A 25,539-nucleotide genomic window follows, 5' to 3' on the forward strand; every position below is an offset into this window, starting at 1 on the left:
ATACAGATGGGCTGATCAGTGATAAATGGAATTCAATCAGATAAATTATAAGTGATGCACTTAAGCAGGTAAACAAGGCAAGGGAATATAAAGTGAATAGTAGGACCCTGGGTAGCATCAAGGATTAGAGGGACCTTGGTGTGCATGTCCATCGGTCTCTTAGCAGGACAGGTGCATTCCATAGTTGCATAGGATGCTTATGAGTTCAGGCACAGAGTTTAAGAGAAGAGAGGTTATGCTAGAACTGTATGAAATGTTGGTTTGGCCACAGATGCACATTTCTAGAATCCATATTATAGGTGGGATGTGATTGTACTGGAGAGGGTGCAGTGGTGACTTGAGATATATAAAATTATGAGGGATATAGACAAGGTTGATAGGAAGGAACAATGAGGGATCACTGAGCAGCAGTACAGATTTAAGTGAAGGGCAGGAAGTTTTCTGGGAATGAGAGTGAGCTTTTTTATCCACTCAAAGGGTGTATGAATTGGAACTCTCATGGCTGGTAGAGGCAAAATTCATTCTAACATTTCAGAAGTACTTTATATGCTTGCAATCCTAAGGCATACAAAACTATGGGCCAAATGCTGGAAACTGATATTAGAATAGGGAGGAGGATAATTTTGATTGGTGCAGAGTTGTTGGGCTGAAGGGCCTTTTGCTGTGCTGTAGACTTCTACGACCCTATTTTTTAAGTGAAGAAAGACAGCAGAAAACCCAGCACACAGGTTCTCAAGAGTATACCTGAACAATCTCAAAAAGCCGAACTAAAAATTCAGTAGGTAATAGGGAAGGCAAATGGAATATTGGCCTTTATATCAAAGGGAATGGAGTATAAAAATAGCAAGTCTTGTTCAAGGTATACAAATATCATTCTAAATGCCTCTTAAGTTCTTATGTAATAGACTAATAGAAAACTAAAATGTCATTCTATTGCAACTGAAAACGTACATAGGAAAGATTTATCTGGTTGTGCACCCAGTTAAACCAGATGTACCTGAGCATGCAAAAAATTAGAATAGCAAGCATACTGGAGCACTAACGTGTGATAACTCATCCAATGTTTTTTCATTAAATGAATAATCTGGTGGGTTTCTTTACAGTTGTACATTTTGATCTGCCCAATTTTCCAATATTTGCGGTACCCAATACAGCTGGATCAAATGAGTATAGACCCAGAATAATAGTTTCCATTGCCAGGAACACAGAATGAAAACAGATTAGAAAAATACTTGACTAAAATAGTTTCAGAGTATTTTTGAACCTAGTTACAACAAAATGTAGCTTGACATGTGCAGCATCAATCAATCCAGAAAACATTCAGTACATCTGCACGTACAAGTGTTGGGGAACATAGATATGTTGATGAAGAAATCACAAAATACTATTTTCTTCATCAATAAAGCTAAAGCAACAAACTTTATCCTGCTTTTTAGTCAGGACAGACTAAAACTAAAATTGCGTTGAGATAATCACAAACATTTTCTACTAATATCTCTTATGGAGAAGCACACAAGTATCAAGGCTGAGCGTGGTATTTACTTCAAGCTAAAACATGTAGATAAGGACATATAGATGAAGACGGGGAACTGGGATAGCAAATGGGTGACAAAATCAAAGGGGAGGTGATGGGGAAGAGATAAGGTGAATGGAGGAGGACCAGGGGAAACAAGACATCCAAATGGATACAAATAGTTTGTTTTGGCTTTTAACTCAACAACACACTGGCACAAGACTATCTGGTAGTTTGTTTTAAATAAGTCACAGTGGCACAGTGGTTAGCACTGTTGCCTCACAGCGCCAGAGACCCAGGTTCAATTCTCGCCTCAGGCGACTGACTGTGTGGAGTTTGCACATTCTCCCCGTGTCTGCGTGGGTTTCCTCCGAGTGCTCTGGTTTCCTCCCACAGTCCAAAAATGTGCAGGTCAGGTGAATTGTCAATGCTAAATTGCCCGTAGTGTTGGGTGAAGGGGTAAATGTAGGGGAATGGGTCTGGGTGAGTTGCACTTTGGCGGGTCGGTGTGGACTTGTTGGGCCGACGGGCCTGTTTCCACACTGGAAGTAATCTAATCTAATAGGTATGATGATGACACATGTAAGGAAAGGAACCTTGAGAAAATCAAGCCGAAATGCGTCCCAGTATTTGAATAGACGATGTAATGGGACGAAAGGATTCCCAATGTTGCAAGGCAGAAGCTTACTTGTGCTTAGTGAACCCAATCACTTTTAGTCAGGTTAGTACCTTCCCTCTCTGGTTTGCCAAAGGGTTTTGGGAAATGATTACATCTTCTCCAATAAGGTTCAGTTCAATGCTCAAGAGCAATCTCATCCTCTGAAGCTCAAACATTCCTGGATTGCCTTGGTAGCCTTTGCAAAAGTGAGGACTGCAGATGCTGGAGATTAGAGTGTGGCGCTGGAAAAGCACAGTATGTCAGGCAGCATCCGAGCAGCAGGAGAATCGAAGTTTCGGGTAAATGCCCTTCATCAGGAACGATAGTCTTTGCCCCTTCTGACAGCAGACTGTTTGCATTCAGCCAAACAATCCTTTACCAAACTCAGAGATTCCCTCTCTCCCATGTCTATGTTTCCTGCAATCAAGCTGGGTATTCTCACTGCCACGCCGTCCTCTTTAGCACTGAAGTTTGATACACAGCCTCACATTCACTCAGTCACTGTTGTGAACACCCTGTTTATTTTATTATATTGTATACTCCTAATTATTGTCCTCTGCGCACATTAGAGCTGAAATTGGTTTGGTGGGGCAGTGGTGTGGTGGGAAGGAGAGGCGACGTATACCTCCATGGACAGAAATGTGCAGTGGGCAGCGTGCTGCCAAATTTAAATTGAGTGTCAGGACACAATATGCTGATGCATCTGAGGACAAAACACAGTTGTATATTTAAACTGAATGACTTTGGACCATAGGAGATAGTGAGAACTGCAGGTACTGAAGAGTCATAGTTGATAAAGTGTGGCGCTGGTAAAAGCACAGCAGGTCAGGTGGGATCTGAGGAGGAAGAGAGTCGACGTTTCGGGCATAACCCTTAATCAGGACCATATCTAGCATTGTCTGAGAAACACATTAAAGACTTCTAAAAACAAAAAAAGTGTGTAGATTGGGCTACAGTTGGTGATGACCAATAAGATGAGGGTGGGGATTTTGAGCACATTTGAGATTTATGAAACAGTGCTTGAGGAGAGGGAAATAAGTATTATACTAAGTAGCATCTTGGCCAGAAAGATTAGTTGGTTTAGGAGCAGTTTCAGGTGATGTAGTTGAGTAAGCAGCTTTTACAGAAAAGCACAGCCAGCCAGGCAGCATCCAAGGAGCAGGAGAATCGATGCCCTTGGCACAAGCCCCACCAAGAATCCTGATGAAGGGCTCATGCCCGAAACATCGAACCTCCTGCCCCCAACCCTCTGTGCCACCCCAGTACCACACTTTCGACCCATACCCCTATTAAACCCTTCCTATTTATATACCCATCCAGATGCCTTTTAAATGTTGTAATTGTACCAACCTCCATCACTTCCTCTGGCAACTCATTCCATACACACACCTCCCTCTGTGTGAAAAAGTTGCCCCATAGGTCCTTTTTAAATCTTTCCCCTCTCACCCTAAACCTATGCCCTCTACTTTTGGATTCCCCCACCACAGGGAAAAGACCTTGTCTATTTATCCTATCCACGCCCCCCATGATTTTATAAACCTCTATAACATCACCCCTCAGCTTCTGATACTCCAGGGAAAACAGCCCTTGTCTATTCAGCCTCTCCCTGTAGCTCGAACCCTCCAACCCTGGCAACATCCTTGTAAATCTTTTCTGAACGCTTTCATGTTTCACAACATCCTTCCGATAGGAGGGAGACGAGAACTGCATGCAAAATTCCAACAGTGGTCTAACCAATGTCCTGTAGAGCAACAACATGACCTTTCAATTACTATACGCAATGCTCTGACCAATAAAGGAAAGCATACCAAATGGCTTCTTCACTATCCTATCTACCTGCAACTCCACTTTCAAGGAGCTATGAACCTGCACTCGAAGGTCTCCTTGTTCAGCAACAATCCCCACGACCTTACCATTAAACGTAAAAGTCCTGCTCTGATTTGCTTTTCCAAAGTGCAGCACCTCGCATTTATCTAAATCACACGTAGGTCACAACAGGTAAGAACAGCAGATTTCCTTCCCTGCAGGACATCAGTGAACTAGAGCAGTTTTTCAAAAAGTGTGGGGCTGGAAATGTACAGCAGGTTAGGCAGCATCCAAGGAGTGGGAAAATCGATGTTTCGGGCACAAGCTCTTCAACTTTTCGACTCTGACTCTCCAGCGTCTGCAGTCCCCATTTCTTTCTCCCAGCTGAGTTTTTGACCCTGCGACAATCAACTCATCATTAGACACTTAAATCCAGATTTTATTTATGGATTGTACCATCTGTCGTGGTGGGTGTTTGAACTGGGGTCCCCGCCACAGACTGGATGAACAATCCAGCGATAATACCACTCAGGCCATTGCCCTTCCGCAAATGTTGCCCAAAATGCCAAGTTTCTCTGATGTTCCCACTCCATGCTGACCGTAATCCCAAACTAAACCAGTCCCACCTCTCTGCTCCTGGCTCATATCCCTCCAAACCTTTCCTGTTCATGCACTTATTCAAATGTCTTTTAAACATTGTAATTGTAACCACATCCGCCACTCCCTTGGGAAGTTCATTCCACACGCGAACCACTCTGTAAAAAGAAATTGCCCCTCATGTCTTTTTTAAATCTCTCTCCTCTCACCTTAAACATATGCCCCTAGTCTAGAATCCCCCCACCCTAGAGAAAAGACACTTGCCATTCACGCTATCTGTACCCCTCATGATTTTATAAACCTCTATATGGTCATCTCTAAGCCTCCTATGCTTCAGTGAAAAATGTCCCAGCCTTTCTTTATAACTCAAACCCTCCTGTCCCGGCAACATCCTAGTAAATGGGGTGCCACGCTGGTTCAGTGGTTAGCACTGCTTCACAACGCCAGGGACCCAGGGCAACTGTCTGTGTGGAGTCTGCACATTCTCCCAGTGTCTCTGTGGGTTTCCTCTGGGTGCTCCAGTTTCCTCCCACAATCCAAAGATGTGCAGGTTAGGTTGGATTGGCCATGCTAAATTGCCTGTAGTGTTCAGGGGTGTGTAGGTTAGGTGCATTAGTCAGCGGAAAATGTAGAGTAATAGGGTAGGGCAATGGCGTCTGGGTGGGTTATTCTTTAGAGAGTTGGTGTGGACTTGTTGGGGCAAATGGCCTGTTTCCACATCGTTGGGATTCTAGGATTCTTTTAAATGTTGTAATTGTACTTGCATCCACCACTTCCTCAGGAAGTTCATTCCTCACGTGAACCACTCAGTGTAAAAAAAATTGCCCCCTTGAATTCCCCACCCTCAGGAAAAGACACCTGCCACTCATCTTATCTGTACCCCTTATGATTTTATAAACCTCTATCAGGTCACCCCTCAATCTCCTATGCTCCAGAGAAAGAAAACACACCAGCCTGTCCTTGTAACTCAAACCCTCTATTCCTGGCAACAACCTGATAAATCTCTTCTGAACCATGTCCAGCTTAATAATATCATTCCTATAACAGGACAGCCAGGACTGCACACACTACTCCAGAAGAAGCCTCACAAACGTCCTGGACAATCTCAACATGACTTCCCAATTCCTATACTCAAAGGTCTGAGCAATGAAGGCAACCGTGCTAAATGCCTTAACCACACGGTCTACATGTGACACAAACTTCAAAGGATTATGTACCGGATCTCCCAAGTCTCTCTGTTCTACAATCTAGGGCCCTACCATTAACTGTACAAGTGCTATCGTTGTTTGTTTTATCAAAATGCAATACCCAACATTTATCCAAAATAACTCCATCTGCCATTCCTCAGCTCACTGACCCAATTGACCAAGATCACTTTGTGATCTTAGATAACCTTCTTCACTGTTCAATATACCCACCAATCTTGGTGTCATCTGCAAACATACTAACCACACCTTCCATATTCTCATCCAAATTGTTCAAAGAAATGACAGATAACAGTGGACTCAGCACTGATCTCTTCATTTCAGATTTCCAGCATCCTTGCCCCGTCTTTTGGGAAGTTCCCGTTGAGTCAGGTTTCCCCATGCCCTCTCGGACAGTGTGTCCCTGATCTCTACGCTATGGTGAAATATTTCCCCGTCCCCATCTCATCACCACCCCACCCCTCCTCCCACCTGATTCCCTCTCCAATCCATGCCCCTGCAGCCAGGGATGGGGATTTGTCCTTGCTGTCTCCACCAGCTCCCTCCCTGATCTCCTCGATTATACCTCCTGTAACCTTCTCTGCCCCTGGGGCGGATAAAAATCCTGGTTTCTCCATGTGGTCCGACCTCTCTCCCCCTCCCCATTCCAGGTGACCGTTCCCCTTCTCCTGGATCATCCCAGAATGTGATGTCAACTTCTGGGAGACAGAGGTTCACCTGCCTCTCGTCCTCCATACAGGGCTCCAAACAGTTCTTCCAGGTGAGACAGAGGTTCCCCTGCCTCTCCTCCAACCTAGTGTACTGCATCAGGTGCTCCTGATGTGACCGCCTCCACATCAGGGAGATCGAACATAAATTTAGGGGATGGTTCACCGAGCATCTCAGCTGGGTCTGCAGGGGCTGACCTCCCAGATACTGCCCATTTTAATTCCCCTTCCCATTCCTTTCCGCCATGACCATCGTCCATTGTCAAAACAAACCACAGCGCATATTGAAGGAACAACACCTCATCTTCCATCTGGGCAGCCTACAGCCCAGGGCTCAACATTGGATTAAAGCAATTCACGGGCTGTGTATGTATAAAATGAAATGAAACGTGAAAACAGTTTTCATCCACTCAAAGCAGTTCACACACTGGCTAATGAACATAAAAATGAATGCTTATATTTTTACCTCAACATTCAAAGCAACAAATTTTACAATAATAAAACTAATTGCATTTTTTAAAAGTGGCTTTAACAAAGTAACAGACCCCAGGACACTGCATAGCAGTGATATTAAATAAACTACAAACGGAGCAATTCACACTTCACACCTGCTGTGATTTTACCCACTTTGCCATTCTGTCTATGTCGCTTTGAAGCCCAAGGCTATCTCATCACGAACTCTAATATTGTGATGGCAAAGATATTATTATAAATTGTGTGCAATTTTTAACTAATCTGATATTGAACTGATATTTTCTGGTCAAGTGCAATAAATTTAAAAGCTATGAAAGAAGACACATTCCAAATTTCATCTACAAGCTTAACAATTCAGTTCTCAACACTTATTTCTTATAACTAATAGAAATAGTAACAAACTCAGAAGTAACCAAAGGCAGCATTAATGCAAATCATTCAGTAATCTGAGAACACCTATCACCATCCTCCATTGCTAGAAAAATGGTGGAAACCTTGGGTACATAGTTTAAAGGGAGTGTCCGCTGATATTCTGCTGAGGTAAGGCAGTTACATAGAACATAGAACAGTACAGCACAGGAGCAGGCCCTTCAGTCCACCATGTCTGTGACAATCTTGATGCCATTCTGAACTAATCCCATCTGCCTGCATAAGATCCATATTCATCCACACATTGCTTGTTCATGTGTCTGTCTAAATGCCTCTTAAACGTTTGACTCTGCTTCTACCACCACCCCTGGCAGCATGTTCCTGGCACCTACCACCCTCTGTGTAGAAAACTTGCCTCACACATCTCCTTTAAACCTTTTCCCTCTGACCTTAAATCTATGCCCCCTGGTACTTGACAATTCCACGCTGGGAAAAAGACTGCAGCTACCTCCCTATCCATGCCTCTCATGATTATAGATGTTTCTGTCAGGTTTCCTCTCAGCCTCCAACACTCCAGCAAAAATAATCCAGGTTTGTCCAACCTCTCCTAACAGCTAATGCATTTCAATCCAGGCAACATCCTGGTAAATCATTTTTACACTCTCCTCAAAACTTACATATCCTTCCTGTACTGTGGTGACCAGAATTGCACACAACATTCCAAAGTGGCCTATCTAAAGCCTTATACAACTGAAACATAACTTGCCATCGTTTACACTCAATGCCCCAACCAATGATGGCAAGCAAGCTGTATACTTTCTTGACTATTTTATCTCTTTGTGTTGACACTTTCAGGGAGCTTTGGACTTGCACTTCAAGGTCTTACTGTATATCAATATTCCTGCCATTTAATGTAGATTGGAAAAGCCGTCAATAAAATTCTTGGTGTCACTCTCTTCTCAGTGAATGGCTGATACTCACATCACATTGTTTGCAGTTCCACCTCCACCAATGAATATTCATTCATTATTCTGAGTCAGTGGCATCAATTTTATCATTCTGAAGATGTCTTGTAGGCAAAGGCAAGATGTAGAAGTATGTTTTTGGTGCTCAATACACAGCCCAGGAAAATATAACTTGGAATGTACTAGCTAATTTTTTAGTAAATCAAGTAGTTAGAGAGGAGTCAAGAGAACAGCCTTCAGCAAGGTAGGTCCATTGATTCCCCAGGGAATTCTGGGGGAGATGTTGAGTTCTTGATGGCCCACAAGGAAACAAACAAAGAAGATAGGATAGCAGAGGAACAGGCCCTTTGTTCTACCAAGATTGCACCCGTGCTTAATATCTTTCTAAACTAAAAGCCTTTCACCTCTATGTAATCTGTATGCCTCTATTCCCTCCCAGTTCATGTACCTGTCAAGATAACTCTTAAATGTTGATATTACATCCACCTTGACCATTTCCTCTGGCAGCACATTCCAGGCATCTGTGTAAAAAAGTTGCCTCTCATCTCCTTTAAACTTATCCCCTTTTACCATTACCCTATGACCCCTAGTAAGTGATATTTCTAACCTGGGACAAAGACTTTGACTATCCATTCTATTCATGCCTCATAATTTTATAAACTTATATCAGGTCACCCCTCCTCCTTCAATGTTCAATGAAAACATGCCAACTTTGACCAATCTCTCCACATAGCTAATACCCTCCAAACCAGGCAGCATCCTGGTAAACTATTTCTGTACCCTCACCAAAGCTTCCATATCCTTTTGGTAGAGTGATGACCAAAACTGTTCACAATATTTTAAATGTGGCCTAACTAATGTTCTAAATAGTTGCAACATGTCTTTCTAATTTTTATACTCTATGCCCCAATCAATGACGGTTAGCATGCCATACACCTTCTTGCCACCTTATCACTTGTGTTGCCACTTCAGTGAACAGTGGACCTGTACACCTAGATCTCTCTGTATGTTGATGCCACTAAGGGTTCTGCCATTTATTATATAATTCCTCCTGAAACGCATTACCTCACATTTGTCCAGAGCAAACTCCATCTACCATTTCTCAGCTCACGTCTCCAGCCTATTTATAGACAGTCATGGAGATGTACAGTATGGAAACAAACTCTTTGATCCAACCCGTCCATGCCAACCAGATATGCTAACCTAATCTACTCCCACTTGCCAGCACTTGGCCCATTTCCTTCCAAACCCTTCCTATTCATATACCCATCCAGATGCCTTTCAAATGTTGCAATTGTACCAGCCTCCACCACTTCCTCTGGCAGCTCATTCCATACACGCACCACCCTCAGTGTGAAAAAGATCCCTCTTAGGTCCCTTTTATATCTTTCCCCTCTCACCATAAACTTATGCTGTCTAGTTCTGGGCTCCTCCACCCCAGGGAAACGACTTATCCATGCCCCTCATCATTTTATAAACCTCTATAAGGTCACCCCTCAGCCCCCACACTCCAGAGAAAACAGTCCCAGCCTGTTCAACCTCTCCCTATAGCTCCAGCCCTCCAACCCTGGCAACACTTGCTGTAAACTCTGGCAATCGTCATCACTATGTGGAGATCCCCCAATCTTTGTGTCATCTGCAAACTTACTAATTAGGCCACCTATATTCTCCTCTGAATTATTTAAATGTATAAAACAAACAATGGAGGTCCCAAAACTGATCCCTGCAGAATATCACTGGTCACAGATCTCCTGATAGAAAAGCACCCTTCTACCACAACTCTCTATCTTCTAATTTAGTTCTGTATCCATCTTACCAGCTAACCATGGATCCCATGTGACTTCACTTTTTGTATAAGCCTGCCATGAGATACTTTGTCAAAGGAGAAAGTGAGGTCTGCAGATGCTGGAGATCAGAGCTGAAAATGTGTTGCTGGAACAGTGCAGCAGGTCAGGCAGCATCCAGGGAACAGGAGAATTGACGTTTCGGGCTTCCTGAAGAAGGGCTTCTGCCCGAAACGTCGATTCTCGTGTTCCCTGGATGCTGCCTGACCTGCTGCGCTGTTCCAGCAACACATTTTCATACTTTGTCAAAGGCCTTGCTGAGGTCCATGTAGACAACATCCTCATCAATTATGTTCCTCATTTCATCAAATATCTCAAACAAGTTTGTGAGACAAAGCCTATCACTAGTAAGTCCATTTTTTCTAAATATGAGTAAATCATGTTCCTAAGAACTTTCTCCAATAATTTCTCTATTACTGATGCAAGGCTCACCGGCCTGTAATTTCCTGGATTATCCCCATTGCTCTTCTTAAACAAAGGAATAACACGGGCTATTCTCCAAGCCTCTGGGGCCTCTCCGATAACTAAAGAGTGTATAAAGATTTTGCACAAGGCCCCAGCAATTTCTTCACCTGCCTCCCTCAGCATTCTGGGATAGAAACCATCAGAGCTGAAAAATGTGTTGCTGGAAAAGCGCAGCAGGTCAGGCAGCATCCAAGGAGCAGGAGAATCGACGTTTCGGGCATAAGTCCTTCTTCAGGAATGAGGAGGGTAAGGAGAAAGTGAGGACTGCAGATGCTGGAGATAAGGGCTTATGCTCGAAGTGTCGATTCTCCTGCTCCTTGGATGCTGCCTGACCTGCTGCGCTTTTCCAGCAACACATTTTTCAGCTCTGATCTCCAGCATCTGCAGTCCTCACTTTCTCCTAGAAACCATCAGATCCTGGGGACTTTCCTCCCTGAATGCTTTTCAAAACCACCCAATATCACCTCCTTTCTGACAACTGACATGCCCTAGAATATCTCCATACACATCCCAAGTCTCACCATCCACCATGCCCTCCTCCTTTATGAGTCCCTTGGTATCCTCTTGCTGCTTACAAATGTATAAAAAGCCTTGGGATTTTTTTAAACCTGTTTGTCAAAGATGGCCCTTTTTAGGCCTCCTATGCCATTGTTTGAATTTGTTCCTGCTACCTTTGTATTCTTCAAGGGTTGCGTCTGGTCAGTTTCTTAAAACTTACATATGTCTCCTTCTTCTTTTTGACTAAGATCTCAATTTCTCTCAACATTTCTTGTCATCCTTATCCTTCATTTTCACAAAAGCATGCGAGGTCTGAACTCTAATAAACTGGCCTTGAACAGACTTTCAAATGTCAAATGTGCATTTATCCATTCCCCAGTTTCTGACTAAATAGTTAGATTACCCAGGATCCTTGGGTGAAAGTACTTAACAGGTGGGGGGAAGCTAAGATGGGGGATGAGGAAAAAAATGGCTGTAAGAGCTGCTCCTTTTTTGAGGTATTTTCAATATGGGAACTGACTTCCTCAAATTCTCAGAGCAGTAATTACTGTTTTTCAACTGTTGAATTGTTTTGGTACTTTGGGGGAGAAAAGATCAAAACAATGGCACTTTTAAAAACAGGAAGGGAGACAAAGGTAGTGCTAAAATGGGAAGTGATTCAAGTGGAAAAGTAAACCTGCACAGCTGTCTGACCCAGTAATAACCTGCACAGGTAACTGCCTTTGCTGTTTAGTTTCAAGCATCTCTGGATATCAGAATCATTCTAAGACAATAAACAATCAGAGAAATTCACAGCGGACCTTGGAGAAACCTGTGTGGGAGAGCTCACAGTAGGAAAGCAGTTAAGTGGCTAGTTTTAAAGTGTAACCTTACATTTTTTTTTGTAAATCTACAATAATGAGTAGAATGGGTTCTTTTTTGATTTTATGCTTTTATTGAGATCTGTCTCAATTAAACTTTAAAAATATAAAAAAAAGGTACTAAGCTAGCCTGGAGCACTGTTTTTAGAGCAGTAAGAGTGTGCTATTGTCTGGGTTTCAGATTGTTGAGGTGTAAAGATGGCCTTTAGTAGAGTGATGTGCTATTCATGTTCAATGTGGGAGATTAGGGAGAGTCTGCAGGCAGTGTGTTTGGTTGCGAATCCAATTGGATCGCATAGAGTGGGAATTAGAGACAATGAGGAATTTACAGGAGCTGGGGATGTGATGGATGGTAGTTGCAAGGAGGGAGATAAACCAAAAATGCAGTCAGGTAGATGAGTGATCTCCAGGAAAGGGAAGCAAGTAGTGCAGGAGTCTCTTGTGGCTATACCCATATCAAAAAGAATGCTGTTTTGGAAATTGTAAGGGTGATTGATTCTCAGGGAAATGTAACACTGATAGCCAGGTTTCCGATACCAAGACTGACTCTAACGTAATAAAGGGTATGCCAGGTTCCAAGCAATCGATTGTGATAGGGGACTCTCTAGTCAGAGGCACAGGCAGATGTTTCTGCAATCAACAGTGAGACATCGGAATGGTGGGTTGCCTCCCTGGACCCAGGATCAAGGACATAGACAATCATAGAGATGTACAGTCCCAGCCTAATCTAGTCCCACTAGCCAGCACTTGGCCCATATCTCTCTAATCTCGGAAAGAATGCAGAATATTGTCAAAGGGGACAGGGACCAGGGAACAGAAGGAGGTCATTGTACACATTGGACCTAATGACACTGGAAGAGAAAAGGACAAAATTCTGAGGATAGAATATAGAAAGTTAGGCAGGAATTTAAAAAGTAGGTCCTCGCAGGTAGTAATAACATGATTACTCCCTGTGCCACAAGCTAATGAAGGTAGGAATAGGAGGATAGAGTAGATGGATGCGTGGCTGAGGAGCTGGTGTAAGGGAGAAAGATTCACATTTTTGGATCATTGGAATCTCTTCTGGGGTAGAAGTGACCGTATAAGGAGGACGGATTGCACCTGAATTGGAAGGAGACTAATATACTGGCAGGGAGATTTGCAAGAGCTGCCCTGGAGGATTAAACGAGTGGAGAGGCATAGGAGGGGAAGCAGGATATAGTAAGAAAAGAGATCGGTCTGAAACAGTCAGGCAGGAACAAAGCTGACAAAGAGGTAGGACTGATAAATTAAACTGCATTTATTTCAATGCAAGAGGCTGAACAGGTAAGGCAGATGAACTTAGGGCATGGTTAAGAACATGGGACTGGGATATCATAGCAATTACAGAGACATGGCTCAGGGATGGATAGGACTGGTAGCCAAATGGGTAAAAACAAGGACTGCAGATGCTGGAAACCAGAGTCTAGATTAGAGTGGTGCTGGAAAAGCCCAGCAGGTCAGGCAGCATCCGAGGAGCAGGAAAATCGATGTTTCGGGCAAAAGCCCTTCATCACGAATAGAGAAATGTTCCAGGGTATAGGAGGATAGAAAGCGGGGGCAATAAAGGATTGCCTTTGGATTTTGGATTAGTGATAACTTTGCGGCTGAACATAGGAAGTATATTTGTGAGAATACGTCCAGGGATGCTATTCAGATGTAACTGAGAAGAAAGAAAAGGATGATTACCTTACTGGCATTGTACTATAGACCCCCCAACAGTCACTGGGAAATTGAGAAACAAATTTGTAAGGAGATCTCAGTTTTCTATAAGAGTAATAGGGTGGTTTTGGTAGGGGATTTGAACTTTCCAGACATAGACTGGGACTATCATAGTGTTATGGAGTGGAATTTGTTAAGTGGGTACAGGAAAATTTTCTGATTCAGTATGTGGATGTACCTAATAGAGAAGGTGTAAAACTTGACCTACTCTTAGAAAATAAGGTAGGGCAGGTGACTGAGGTTTCAGTGGAGAAACACTTTGGGGCCAGTGACCATAATTCTATTAATTTGAAAACAATGATGGAAAAGGATAGACCAGATCTAAAATTTAAAGTTTAAATTGGAGGAAGGCCAATTTTGATGGTATTAGGCAAGAACTTTCAAAAGTTAATGGAGGGTGGATGTTTGCAGGTAAAGGGACAGCTAGAAAATGGGAAGCCTTCAAAAAATAAGGTAACGAGAGTCCAGTGACAAAATATTCCTGTTAGGGTGAAAGGAAAGGCCGGTAGGTGTAGAGAATACTGGATGACTAGAGAATTTGAGGTTTTGGTTCAGAAAAAGAAGGAAGCATGTGTCAGGTATAGACAGCAGAGATCGAGTGAATTCCTAGAAGAGTATAAAGGCAGTAAGAGTATACTTAAGAGGGAAATCAGGAGGTCAAAAAGGGGGCATGAGATAGTGTTGGCAAATCAGGTTAAAGAGAATCCAAAGGGATTCTACAAGTACATTAAGGACAAAAGGGAAACTTGAGAGAGAATACGGCCCCTTGAAGATTATCACGGCCAGCTATGTGTGGGACCGCAGGAGATGGGGGAGATACTAAACAAGTATTTTGCATCAGTGTTTACTGCGGGAAAGGACATAGAAGATAGAAATTGTGGGAAAATAAATAGCAACATCTTGAAAAATGTCAATTTACAGAGGTGGTGGTGCTGGATGGCTTAAAACGTATAAAGGTGGATAAATTCCTGGGACCTGTGGGAAGCTAGGGAAATGATTACTGGGCCCCTTGATGAGATATTTGTACCATCAATAGCCACAGGTGAGGTGCCAGAAGACTGGAGGTTGGCTAACGTGATACTACTATTTAATAAAAGTGGTAAGGACAAGCCAGGGAACTATAGACCGGTGAGCCTGACATCGGTGGTGGATAAGTTGGAGGGAATCCGAGGGCCAGAATTTGCATGTATTTGGAAAGGCAAGGCCTGATTATAGATATAGATTTGTGCATGGAAAATGATGTCTCATGAACTTAATTGAGTTTTTCGAAGTAACAAAGAGGATTGATGAGGGCACATGGAATACAGGGAGAACTACCCATTTGGATACAGAACTGGCTTGAAGTTGGCAGACAGAGGGTGGTAGTAGAAGGTTGCTTTTATGACTGGAATAGACAGGCAGGGTCTGGAAGAACACAGCAAGCCTGGCAGCATTAGCAGGTGGAAAAGTCGACATTTTGGGTGTAACCCTTCTTCAGGACTTATGACTGGAGGCTTGTGATCAGCAGTGTGCCACAAGGATCACTGCTGGATCCACTGCTTTTCGTCACATATGTAAATGATTTGGATGTGAACATAGGAGATATAGTAAGTTTAGTTTAGCTACACTTTGGAAAGGCAAATCAGGCCAGGACTTATACACTTAATGCTATGTTCCTGGGAGTATTGTTGAACAAAGAGACCTTAGAGTGTAGGTTCATAGCTCCTTGAAAGTGGAGTTGTAGATAGACAGGATAGAATCATAGAATCCCTACAGTGTGGAAACAGGCCCTTCGGCCCCACAAGTCGATACCAACCCTCCGAAGAGTAACCCACCCAGACCCATTCCCCTAGCTTATATTTACCCCTGAATGATGCACCTAAGTTACACATCCCTGAACATTATGGGCATTTTTTCGCATGGCCAATCCAGCTAACCTGTACAACTTTGGATTGTGGAAGGAAACTGGAGCACTTGGCAGAAACCCAAATAGACGCAGGGAGAACATGCAAACCCCACACAGGTAGTTGCCTAAGGCTGGAATCAAACCAGTGAAGAAGGTGTTTAGTATGCTTGCCTTTATTGGTCAGAGCATTGAGTATAGTAGTTAGGGCGTCATGTTGTGGCTGTACAGGACATTGGTTAGACCATTATTGAAACACTGCATGCAATTCTGGTCTCCCTGCTATAGGAATGATGTTGTGAAAAGATTTACAAGGATGTTACCAGGATTGGAGGGTTTGAGGGAGAGGCTGAATAGACTTGGGCTACTTTCCCTGGAGCGTCGGAGGCTGAGGGGTGACCTTATAGAGGTTTATAAAATCATGAGGGATATGGATAGCGTAAATAGAAAACATCTTTTCCCTGGGGTGGGGTAGTTCACTGTTTTAAGGTGAGAAGGGAAAGATTTAAAAGGGAACTTTGGGGCAACTTTTTCATGCAGAGTGTAGTGCATGTATAGAATGAACTGCCAGAGGAAGTGGTAAAGGCTGATACGATTGCAACATTTAAAAGGCACCTGGATGGGTATATGAATAGGAAGGGTTTAGAGGGATATGGCCAAATGCTGGCAAATGGGACTTGATTTATTTAGGATATCTGGTCGACATGGACAAGTTGGACTGAAGGGTCTGTTCCATTTGTACATCTCTAACTCTGTGACTCTATAACTACTCTTATCACCATTAAAAATAATGTAAAAACCTTATAGAATTATGATCCCTGATCCCAAAATGCTCCCCACTCAATCATCTGGCCAATACCAAGTCTTGTGTGGATGCTTCCCTAGTTGGACTAGTGTCATACTATTTCAAAAAAAGTCATTCTGGACACATCGATCAAATTCTCCCGTGACACTATAGACTTCAGACCTTTAAATAACTGTTCATGGATTGAAAGAATCAATGCAGATAAACTGTTACACGTGGAAAGAAACAGCAATAAATCTGTCTGGAGTAAACTATTAAGGGACAAGGACAAACTTATACAGAAATTGAAAACAATTAGCCATGACTGGGAAATAGACTGAAGGCTACGAGAACAAAACTGATCTGACAGCTGCTTGATAATTGATTACACATGCCACAAGGATAATTGATGGCCCAGAAGAATTTAAGGAGTTAACTGCAGGAAAGCTGTCTTTTCAAACAATCAATGAGAAAGGTAACAAGGAACAGATAAGAATGCAAGCTACAGATGTTTCAGACATGACAATAATTTGGATAAAAGAATCTAAAGAATCATAGACCAGAAGGATGAAAAATCTGTATAAGAATCCAGCACCAGGACCCTTCATTGGCAAGACTTCAATGAGTAACAATACACAAGGATCAAACCCTAGACACTTCCAGACAGATACTGTTGCTTGGAATCATAGTTAAATTCAACAACTCATCAAGATGAGTTGTGAGGCTTAACCTGCTTTTTTTTGGGGGGTGGTGGGTCTTATACTGGTTGCTAAGTGTAATAAAGTTTAAATCATTGTTTCAGCACTTGATTGTTCATGAGATTTCTTAATAAGTAGCTGAGTTAAAGATAACTTGCGGTAATGTAACCACAACATCTCTATCCAAACTCATGAACCTAAGGGAGTCCTCATCAATACTGGTAAAGTTAAAATCAAGCACGACAACAACCATGTTGTTTTTACGTTTTTCCATAATCTATGCACATATTTGTTCCTCAATCAACCTTTGGCTATTGGAAGTCCTGCGGTACATCCCAAAGTGACTGCACCCTTCCGATTCCTGAGCTCTATCCAAATGGCCTCACTGGATGAGTCCTCCAAGGTGACCTCTCCGAGTACAATTGTGACATTCTCTCTTATTAGTAACGTAACTCCTCTACTTCTTTTATATCCCTCCCTATCTTGCCTGAAACATTTAAATCCCGGAATGTTAACTTGTCAATCTTGTCCCTTGAGGTAAAAACAATGACTGCAGATGCTGGTCCTCGGATGCTGCCTGAATTGCTGTGCTCTTCCAGCACCACTGATCCAGAATCTTGTCCCTCACTCAACCTATCAAACCAAACAATAAATTATTTACTTTTTGGCTCATTTTCCTGTCACAAATCTGCCTACCCCAGGTTGCAATGACAAGGAAGCCACAATAGCTTCCCTGAGTAGCCTCAAGTTTAAATTGTAGTTGGATGCTAATGGCCTAATCAGAGAAGGATTTGCATACTTAAGAAATGACGCCAGAGTCCAATGGCTGGTGCATCACTCACCTGAAAAGAGCAAAACAAAAATATGATGCAAAAAGCAGTGACTTCTGAGTGTGTGTAAATCACTGCAGTTACTTTAACGCCCATTCACCTGGATTCCACTGGGCAGGCAGCATTAAAATCTGCCCTCGTTATAATACGTTCATACCTGTCTCATCAGTATCTTGATCCTCAAATGGAGCAACTGCCACTCCCATTTCCATACATTTCTTGCTATGAGCTTTAGACTTCATGTGCTTGGTCAAGTTTCCTTTGAAAACAAACAAAATACCATTAGAGTAGCTTTTATGGGAATCCATATTGACTTCATTAGCTCAATGAAGCTAAATCTCTTAGTGATTCATTCAAGCAATTATGTAAACTGAGCTACTTCATTTCAATGTCCATTTAATCAATAATTCAACAGCAAAGACCAGTATGAAACCAAGAATGAAAAGCCCGACATGAGCACTATTGGAATCATCAAAAAGGAACATCCTTACTAGATAAATCATCAGTTTCACTTTTGTTACAAAATCAAGGTCAGGGACCATATTCAGTGCCGGCCTCCAATGAGATTACAAGCCAAGCCCAGTCAGCAAATGGGCCACCAAACCTTGATTTTAAAAATATCGAAGAGGAGGAAGGTAAGCAAAGCCATCAGCTTTAGATCCTGTGTGAAATGGTTTAGAACATAAAATTGCAATAAATTTTCATTCTATAAAGTGGTGGTAGCCAGGTTCCGTATAATTCTGGCTTTGGAATATAGCTTCACATTGCTCTAACACTTTTTTTGGGGCAACGTTTTCCTTCAATAACTGCACTTCCACACAAGTAATCTTTGGTAAGAGGGTAAAACAAACAAGTAGCAATAACCAGTTCTGATAAATTCATGCTTGAGTTCAATCATTGCTGGTCAGCTGAAAAATGCAAAACAGGTCAACAGTTGTCAACATTCATTGTTCATGGTAACATGTATAGAAAGGCCATTCTGATGTGGGATTGGGAGGTGGAGGAGGAAAACAAGGAAGCGGTACCCTGAAGTGAAGAGTGAACTGGGAAAAAAAACAATTAAAAAGGCATCATTCTTAGTTCAGTCTTGCCTGAGTAGAAAGCTAGTGAGTTAAAATCTAATCTAGGTCTTTCGCACAAAGTCTAGCGTGACCTTTCTGTAATGCTGAGGAAGTGCTGAATTATTGATGCTGTTGTTCTTTTAGTTGCGAATGTTAAACTGAAGCTCTTTCTGCCATGTCAACAGGCCACAAGACATCGCATTAGACTATTTGAAAAATAACATGGAAGGGGGCCATAATCATTTTAAATTGCTTCACTGGATGTAAACAAGGTGGTAGTGACCCCAAAGTAGCAGATATAGAAATTACTGTTCCATTCCCTCTCCCTATTGAGCTAACACAATCCTGAAAGAGGCCTGTTGTTGAATAACTGAGGCATACCTATTTGGCAGATTCCTTTTTATGCAAAAACTAGGGTTTTATGGTGTATATATAATCAATTGCCATTTTGGGAGCAGCATGAGAACGGGTTTTAGGCAACAAATGTAGCCTTGCTAACATCCCCACAAATTAAATGCAGGTTGCAGACATTTTTTGAGAAGACTTGTAGCTCAGATTGAGGTTCTGGATGTAGGTTTGCTCACTGAGCTGGAAGGTTCATTTCCAGATGTTTTGTCACTCTACTAGGTAACATTTTCAATGGACCTCCAGGCGAACCACTGTTCATGATTCCTGCTTTCTATTTATATGTTTGGGTTTCTTTGGGTTGGTGGTATCACTTCCTGTGGGGATGTCATTTCCTGTTCTTCTTCTCAGGGGGTGGTAGATGGGGTCTAACTCGATGCATTTGTCGATAGGTTGTAGACTTTCTAATCCAAGAGTCCATTCTCAAATCTTAAAATATTTTGTCTTACTCTTAAAATTAAATGTTGTGGATTGAGGAATGAAAAAGAAATAGAGAGAAGAAAATATCAGGACATTTACACATATTGGATATTTTGTATTCTCCATCTTTGGAGCTGTGACTTAATGACACTAAGAGAAGCCCCCCCCCAACAATTTCAGCCATCTGTAGAAAGGATGTTGCATAAAGCGTGCAAATAGATTTGAAGTATTATTATAAACAGAGGTGATTTAGGAGACAAAGTAAGCATCTAAAGCCACTGTATACAGCATCATCAATTTACCTTTTGTTTTGAAGGAGAAGTTGCAATAATTGCAGTGATAAGGTCGGAGGTCAGTATGGGTACGAATGTGCTTTCTCAGCATACTTGGCTTCTTGCAACGTATTCCACATTCCTCACAAATGTACTTTCCCCTTCCTCTGCCCCGAACATACACATATTCTTCGTTTGATTTATATCTTTAAAAATAAAGAATACAATTGGATTATAATTTGCCACTACTTTTGTCTTTCAAGTTTCCAAAATATTTGTATGCATACCAGTGGAGATGAAGACTGAAATGGAATGAATACATCACATTCACAAATAAACTTGAGGGTAAATTTATCCCCCACCCTCAGCAGGAATTAGTAAAAAGCATGAAAACACATCATAATCCACCAAAAACATGAGAAGTTTTAGTTTAAATATCCCAGCTATAGGGTGTCTAAGTAACCCACTCTGAAGAAGCTAATTAGTAACACAAAATTTAAGTGAGCCTCCATTCCTCATATTTTCGAAGCTGGTTGCATCAAACATCAATCTCTCCTTTCCTGTGACTGGCCGATGCCCTTCAACTATTAGATGTGACTCCATGATTGAGCTGCACTTGCTGAACAATCCTGCGTGTACTAAAAACAATTTAAGATGATGAGTTGAATTCATAACATGGCTCATTTATGTTTGTTTAAAACAACATACATTGTTACATTTTTTTATTCATTCATGGGATTTGGGTATCATTGGCTCGGGCAGCATATCTTGTCTGTCCTTAAATGCAGAAGGCGGTGGTGGTGTATTCTTGAACTGAGAGACCCGTTGGAGTATAAAAATACCATCAATGCTGTTAGGAAGTCAGTGTCAGGATTTTCAGCCAATGAGAACGAAGGAATGTCAATACAGTTCCAGGTCAGGACAGTGTGGCCTGAAGGGGAACTTACTGGCGATGGTGTCTGCACTCATTTGTTGCCTTTGTCCTTTCAAATGGAATGGGTCACAGGTTTAAAAGATACTACCAAAGAAGCCTCGATGAGTTGTTGTTAAGCAGAAGCACTATGGTTCAAGATTTTCTTGAATTACCTGGGAGCCTATGATTCTCTGCTGCTTTACCCACGGTAGCACATTGGTGAATCAATCTGCACCCTTTTTTCCTGTTGTAGAAATTGTTGCAATTGTTTGAAATTTGACATTTGTGTGATTATTCTAATGAATGCAAGGCTAAAAGTTTCAACAACATGCCTCTTTTTTCACTAATTTTATCTCATTGCACTCTAGTTGCTTCCCATATTTTCTGATTCTGAATCTCAGTTCTAACATTTTGCTAACAATGACAGATCAGGTGAAACACATAAGCAAAATTCTGTAACACAGTTATGGCAGCAGAGTGCTATCAACTAAAAGGAAATTCACAGACAAATAAGCAAATCCTAGAAGAATCCTCATGCTTTCATCATATGCTCAATTTAGATGATAGCTAAAAACAGCCACTTAGTACTACACAATTTGAGCACTGCAGAAAACAACAGTTGAGTTGAAGCTTTTCATATTCCACTTTTCAGGGCAATTCAGAAGAATGCCAATTTAAGGGGAAAACTAACAATTTGAACTAAGATGAGCGGAGAATGCTAATTGATTAGCAAGCAGCCTCTGATTGGTGGAGGCATTGCCATTGAAGATAAATCAGCTCACCAACTTTAACTGAAAATAGGTGACAGTCATTTGCCAGTTCATTTCTCAGGGCAATGATTTGACCAGTCAGAGTCAACCTACCTGGTTTAAACTTTAAATAAAGCCTGGCACCAAACACTGGTCTATTTTCCGTGGCAATGCCTGTCCTAATCAGGGTCTACAAGCTGACATTTTCAGTATTCTCCTCTCATATAGTAGAAATATTGGTTTTCCCTTTAAATTGCCCTTCTTGTGAATTGTCCTAAAGAATGCAAGACAAAAAACTTTGGTAAAGTGAGTCTTTGTTTAACAGTACTCTCAAGTACAATTAAGAAAGAACCCCACAGCCTGACCATCATCTATAAAGCACATCTTAGTATATGATAGAATACTCCCCCACTTGCCTAGTTGAATGAACTCCAACGATACTCAACAAGCTTGATAACAATCAGGAAAAAGCAGCCCACTTGAGGGGCACTATATCTACAAATGCCCATTCCTTGCATCATTGACAATCAGTAGCAACAATGTGTACTATCTTTGTGATGCACTATAGAAATTCACCAAGGCTTTTTAGACAGCACCTTTCAGTCTTGTGACCACTGCCATCCAGAAGGATACATGGGAAAACTGTCACCTGCAAATTGCTCCCTCAGCCAATCAACATCCTGACTTGGAAATGTACCACTGTTCCTTCAGTGTTACTGCATCAATTTCTTGGAATTCCCTCCTTAACAGAATTGTGGGTATGCCTACACCAAGTGGACTGCAGCAGTTCAAGAAGGCAGCTTACCTCCATCTTCTCAAGGGCAACTAGGAATGGACAATGTAGGTTTAACTAGTGAAGCCCACATCCCATGAATGAATTGAAAAGTAAATGCAAGTTACTTTACCATTCTACAAATCCTTTTTAAAAAAAATGGTTTAAAGAAAAAGGTTTTAAGTATAAACTTGCCCCCCATCGAAGATCCTGATTCGCCTTGGTTCAATTGCAGCATGCTCTTTATCGGGATCACTAACTTCTTGATTTTCACACTCGTCCTTACTCTTAGGTTCACTGATTGCAGCTGTTTGATTGCTCAATGCCTATCCAAAACACACAAATAGTTTATGTAATAATAGCTCCAGAAGGTAAGTGCATGCTCTAGATAAAAACAATAATATGAGTTTTAAATTGAATAATTACCAAATTACGGTTGATTTTTATATTAGCTCATGGCAAATGGAACTTAACCCTGAAGAGTGTGAGGTGATGCATGTTGAGTTGATTAACAAGGCAAGGGAGCACACATTGAATAGTAGAATTTTAGGAAGTACAGATGATCAGAGGCACCTTGGCGTGCATGCCCATAGATCCTTGAAGGCGTCAGGAGGTAGGTAAATGGATAAGATAGACTCCTGCCTTTGTTAGTTGGGACACTGAATACAAGAGCAAGGAGCTCATGATGGCTCTATGTATAACATTAGTTAGGCCACAGCTTAAGTACTGTGTGCAGTTCTGGTTGCCATACTATAGAAAGGATGTGATTGCACTCAGTGCATGAGAGATTGAACCAGTATGTTGCATGGGCTGGAGTGATTCAGCTCTGAACAGTCCAGATAATCTGGGGTTATTTTCCCTGGAGCAAGGAAAGCTGAGGGAGGAATCGAATGAAGTGTACAACATTCTGAGGGGTTTAGACCAGGTAAATAGGACAAAATATTTCCTCAGTACAGCAGTCAATAACCAGGGAGCACAGTTTTAACGTACGGAGCAGGAGGTTTACAGGGAATTTGAGGGTAATCTTTTTCCATCCAGAGGCTCATGGGTATCTGGAATTCATTAGGCAAAAGTGCGGACTGCAGATACTGGAAACCAGAGTTTAGATCAGAGTGGTGCTGGAAAAGCACAGGTCAGGCAGCATCCGAGGAGCAGGAAAATCGACCTTTTGGGCAAAACCCTTCATCAGGGATACAAGCAGGAAGCCTCCAGGGTGGAGAGATAAATGAGGGGAGGTTGGGGCTGGGGAGAAGGTAGCAAAGAGTACAATAGGTGAATGGGGGTGGGGATGGAGGTGATAGGTCAGAGGGGAGGGTGGAGCAGATAGGTGGGCAGGGAGATTGGCAGGTAGGACAGATCATGAGGACAGTGCTGAGCTGGAAGGTTGGAACTGAGGTAAGGTGGGGGAATTCATTGTCTAATAGGGTGGTAAAGGCAAAAAGCATGAAAACAAAGAAATATTTATATGAACGCTCGTAACACAGTAGCATTACCAGCAAATGCTGGAAAATAGGATTAGAATAGATGGAGGTTTGATGACTTGCATGGACACAATGGTCCAAAAGGGCCTTTCACTGCGCTGTAAAACTCTATGACTAAGTTCCTCCACATTTCACCTACAAGGTTAGATCAGTTGCCAGATGATGGTGACACCTGATGAGAAAAGTTTCATTGTCAACTACTGATAACTTAATAATACGTTAGTGAATACAAGCAGTTCTAGATAACAGGCTTTACATAAAGCCATGCAGTTAGATATTCTCTCTCAGGGTTTTAGTTCATTTATTCTGCTTACGGGAATGGTGACAAGCCTCGAGCTAAACATTTAATTGCCACCAATTTTATAAAGATAAGTAGTTTAATACATCTTCAATACTTTATTGTAAACCTCTAAAGAACAAAGCCAAAAGTAAATTCCAATTTTACACTTCTCTTAAGGAAATGCTATTGAGGAAAAACTGCAATAGAAGTAAAACTAGGTAAGAAATTAAGATAGGAGAAATATGCCTTTTTTGCAGCACCACATTGTACTGAGCTTTAACTCAGCATAGCATGATACTTGCCTGGAATTTTATAGGGTGAGCAAAATGAAAATAGTAGCTGAAAGCTAACTTTCATATTAGGGACACAAGATTGAAGCAATCCATAATAGATTACTAAAAAGGAAAATAACCTCGACATAGATAATGTACTGGAAAAAGCAGTTTTTATAGAACTAGCAGCCAAGGAAACGCAGCAGCTAATTTCAGCCTCAGAGTACACAAAATGACCACTGACAGACAAGCTCAAACGCAAACTCAAAATTGTCATTGGTATGGAAAAACAGGCTATGCAGCAGCAAATTGATGGTATAGGAAGCTGTGCCAAAAAGGGCATATAAATGGCTGTGTTTGAGGAAGAAACATCAACAATATAAAGCAAAGTACAGAAACCGAATATTTGGAAAAAAATCTACTAGGTACAAAAAGGGCACAAAGAAAAGCCTAGACTCAATTCCAAAGAGGAGCTGTTATTAGACCATTTCTGGTGATACTAAGTGATGCTGGTCACTCTCTACCTGAATGGAAAACTGCTGAGAATGGAAATCGACAGCAGAGTGGCAGCTTCATTGATACCTGAAAGTATCAGAAGTAGCAGAATCACACTGCGCTGCAACCCTCAAAAATTGTACTAAGAACATTCACAGGCAAAGTCGAGTCTTTAGGGTTTGTATCAATGTGATTGTACAGTTATATGGTCAGTAAGAAGATTTGTCCCCACAGGTTATCAAAGAAAATTTTCCAGCTTTATTGGGAAGAACATGGCTGGAGAAAATCAAACTCAGCATATCAGATTCTGAGACTGATCAGAAATTCTAAAGGAACATGCCATTATTTTCAGTGGGGATCAGGGAAGCATGAAAAGATCTCTGCCAAACTGAAAAGCAAGAATGAGAATCAAGCAAAACATTGCAAGGCTAAATCAGTGCCCTATGTAATCAGACCAAAGATCGAGACAGAATTAGAAAGGCTGGTTAAGATGAGAATCCTTGATCCTCTACAACATCAATTGT

General features: G+C 41.7%; 1 protein-coding gene across 5 annotated transcripts in view; it reads right to left on the reverse strand.

The window, feature by feature from the left end:
- The window catches only part of hivep1 (HIVEP zinc finger 1), a 208,168-nt gene that overhangs the window by 47,652 nt on the left and 134,977 nt on the right, over window positions 1-25,539 (reverse strand). For all 5 annotated transcript variants that reach the window (XM_043719025.1, XM_043719026.1, XM_043719023.1 and 2 more), the window contains 3 exons: window positions 22,683-22,813; window positions 20,084-20,259; window positions 18,053-18,154 (listed from right to left, as the gene is read on the reverse strand). In XM_043719025.1, the coding sequence (XP_043574960.1) occupies window positions 18,053-18,154; window positions 20,084-20,259; window positions 22,683-22,813 (409 nt within the window). The remainder of the gene's footprint in view (window positions 1-18,052; window positions 18,155-20,083; window positions 20,260-22,682; window positions 22,814-25,539) is intronic.

The sequence above is a fragment of the Chiloscyllium plagiosum genome, chromosome 29 (assembly GCF_004010195.1).
Source record: "Chiloscyllium plagiosum isolate BGI_BamShark_2017 chromosome 29, ASM401019v2, whole genome shotgun sequence".
In the NCBI taxonomy this organism is placed as follows: domain Eukaryota; kingdom Metazoa; phylum Chordata; class Chondrichthyes; order Orectolobiformes; family Hemiscylliidae; genus Chiloscyllium; species Chiloscyllium plagiosum.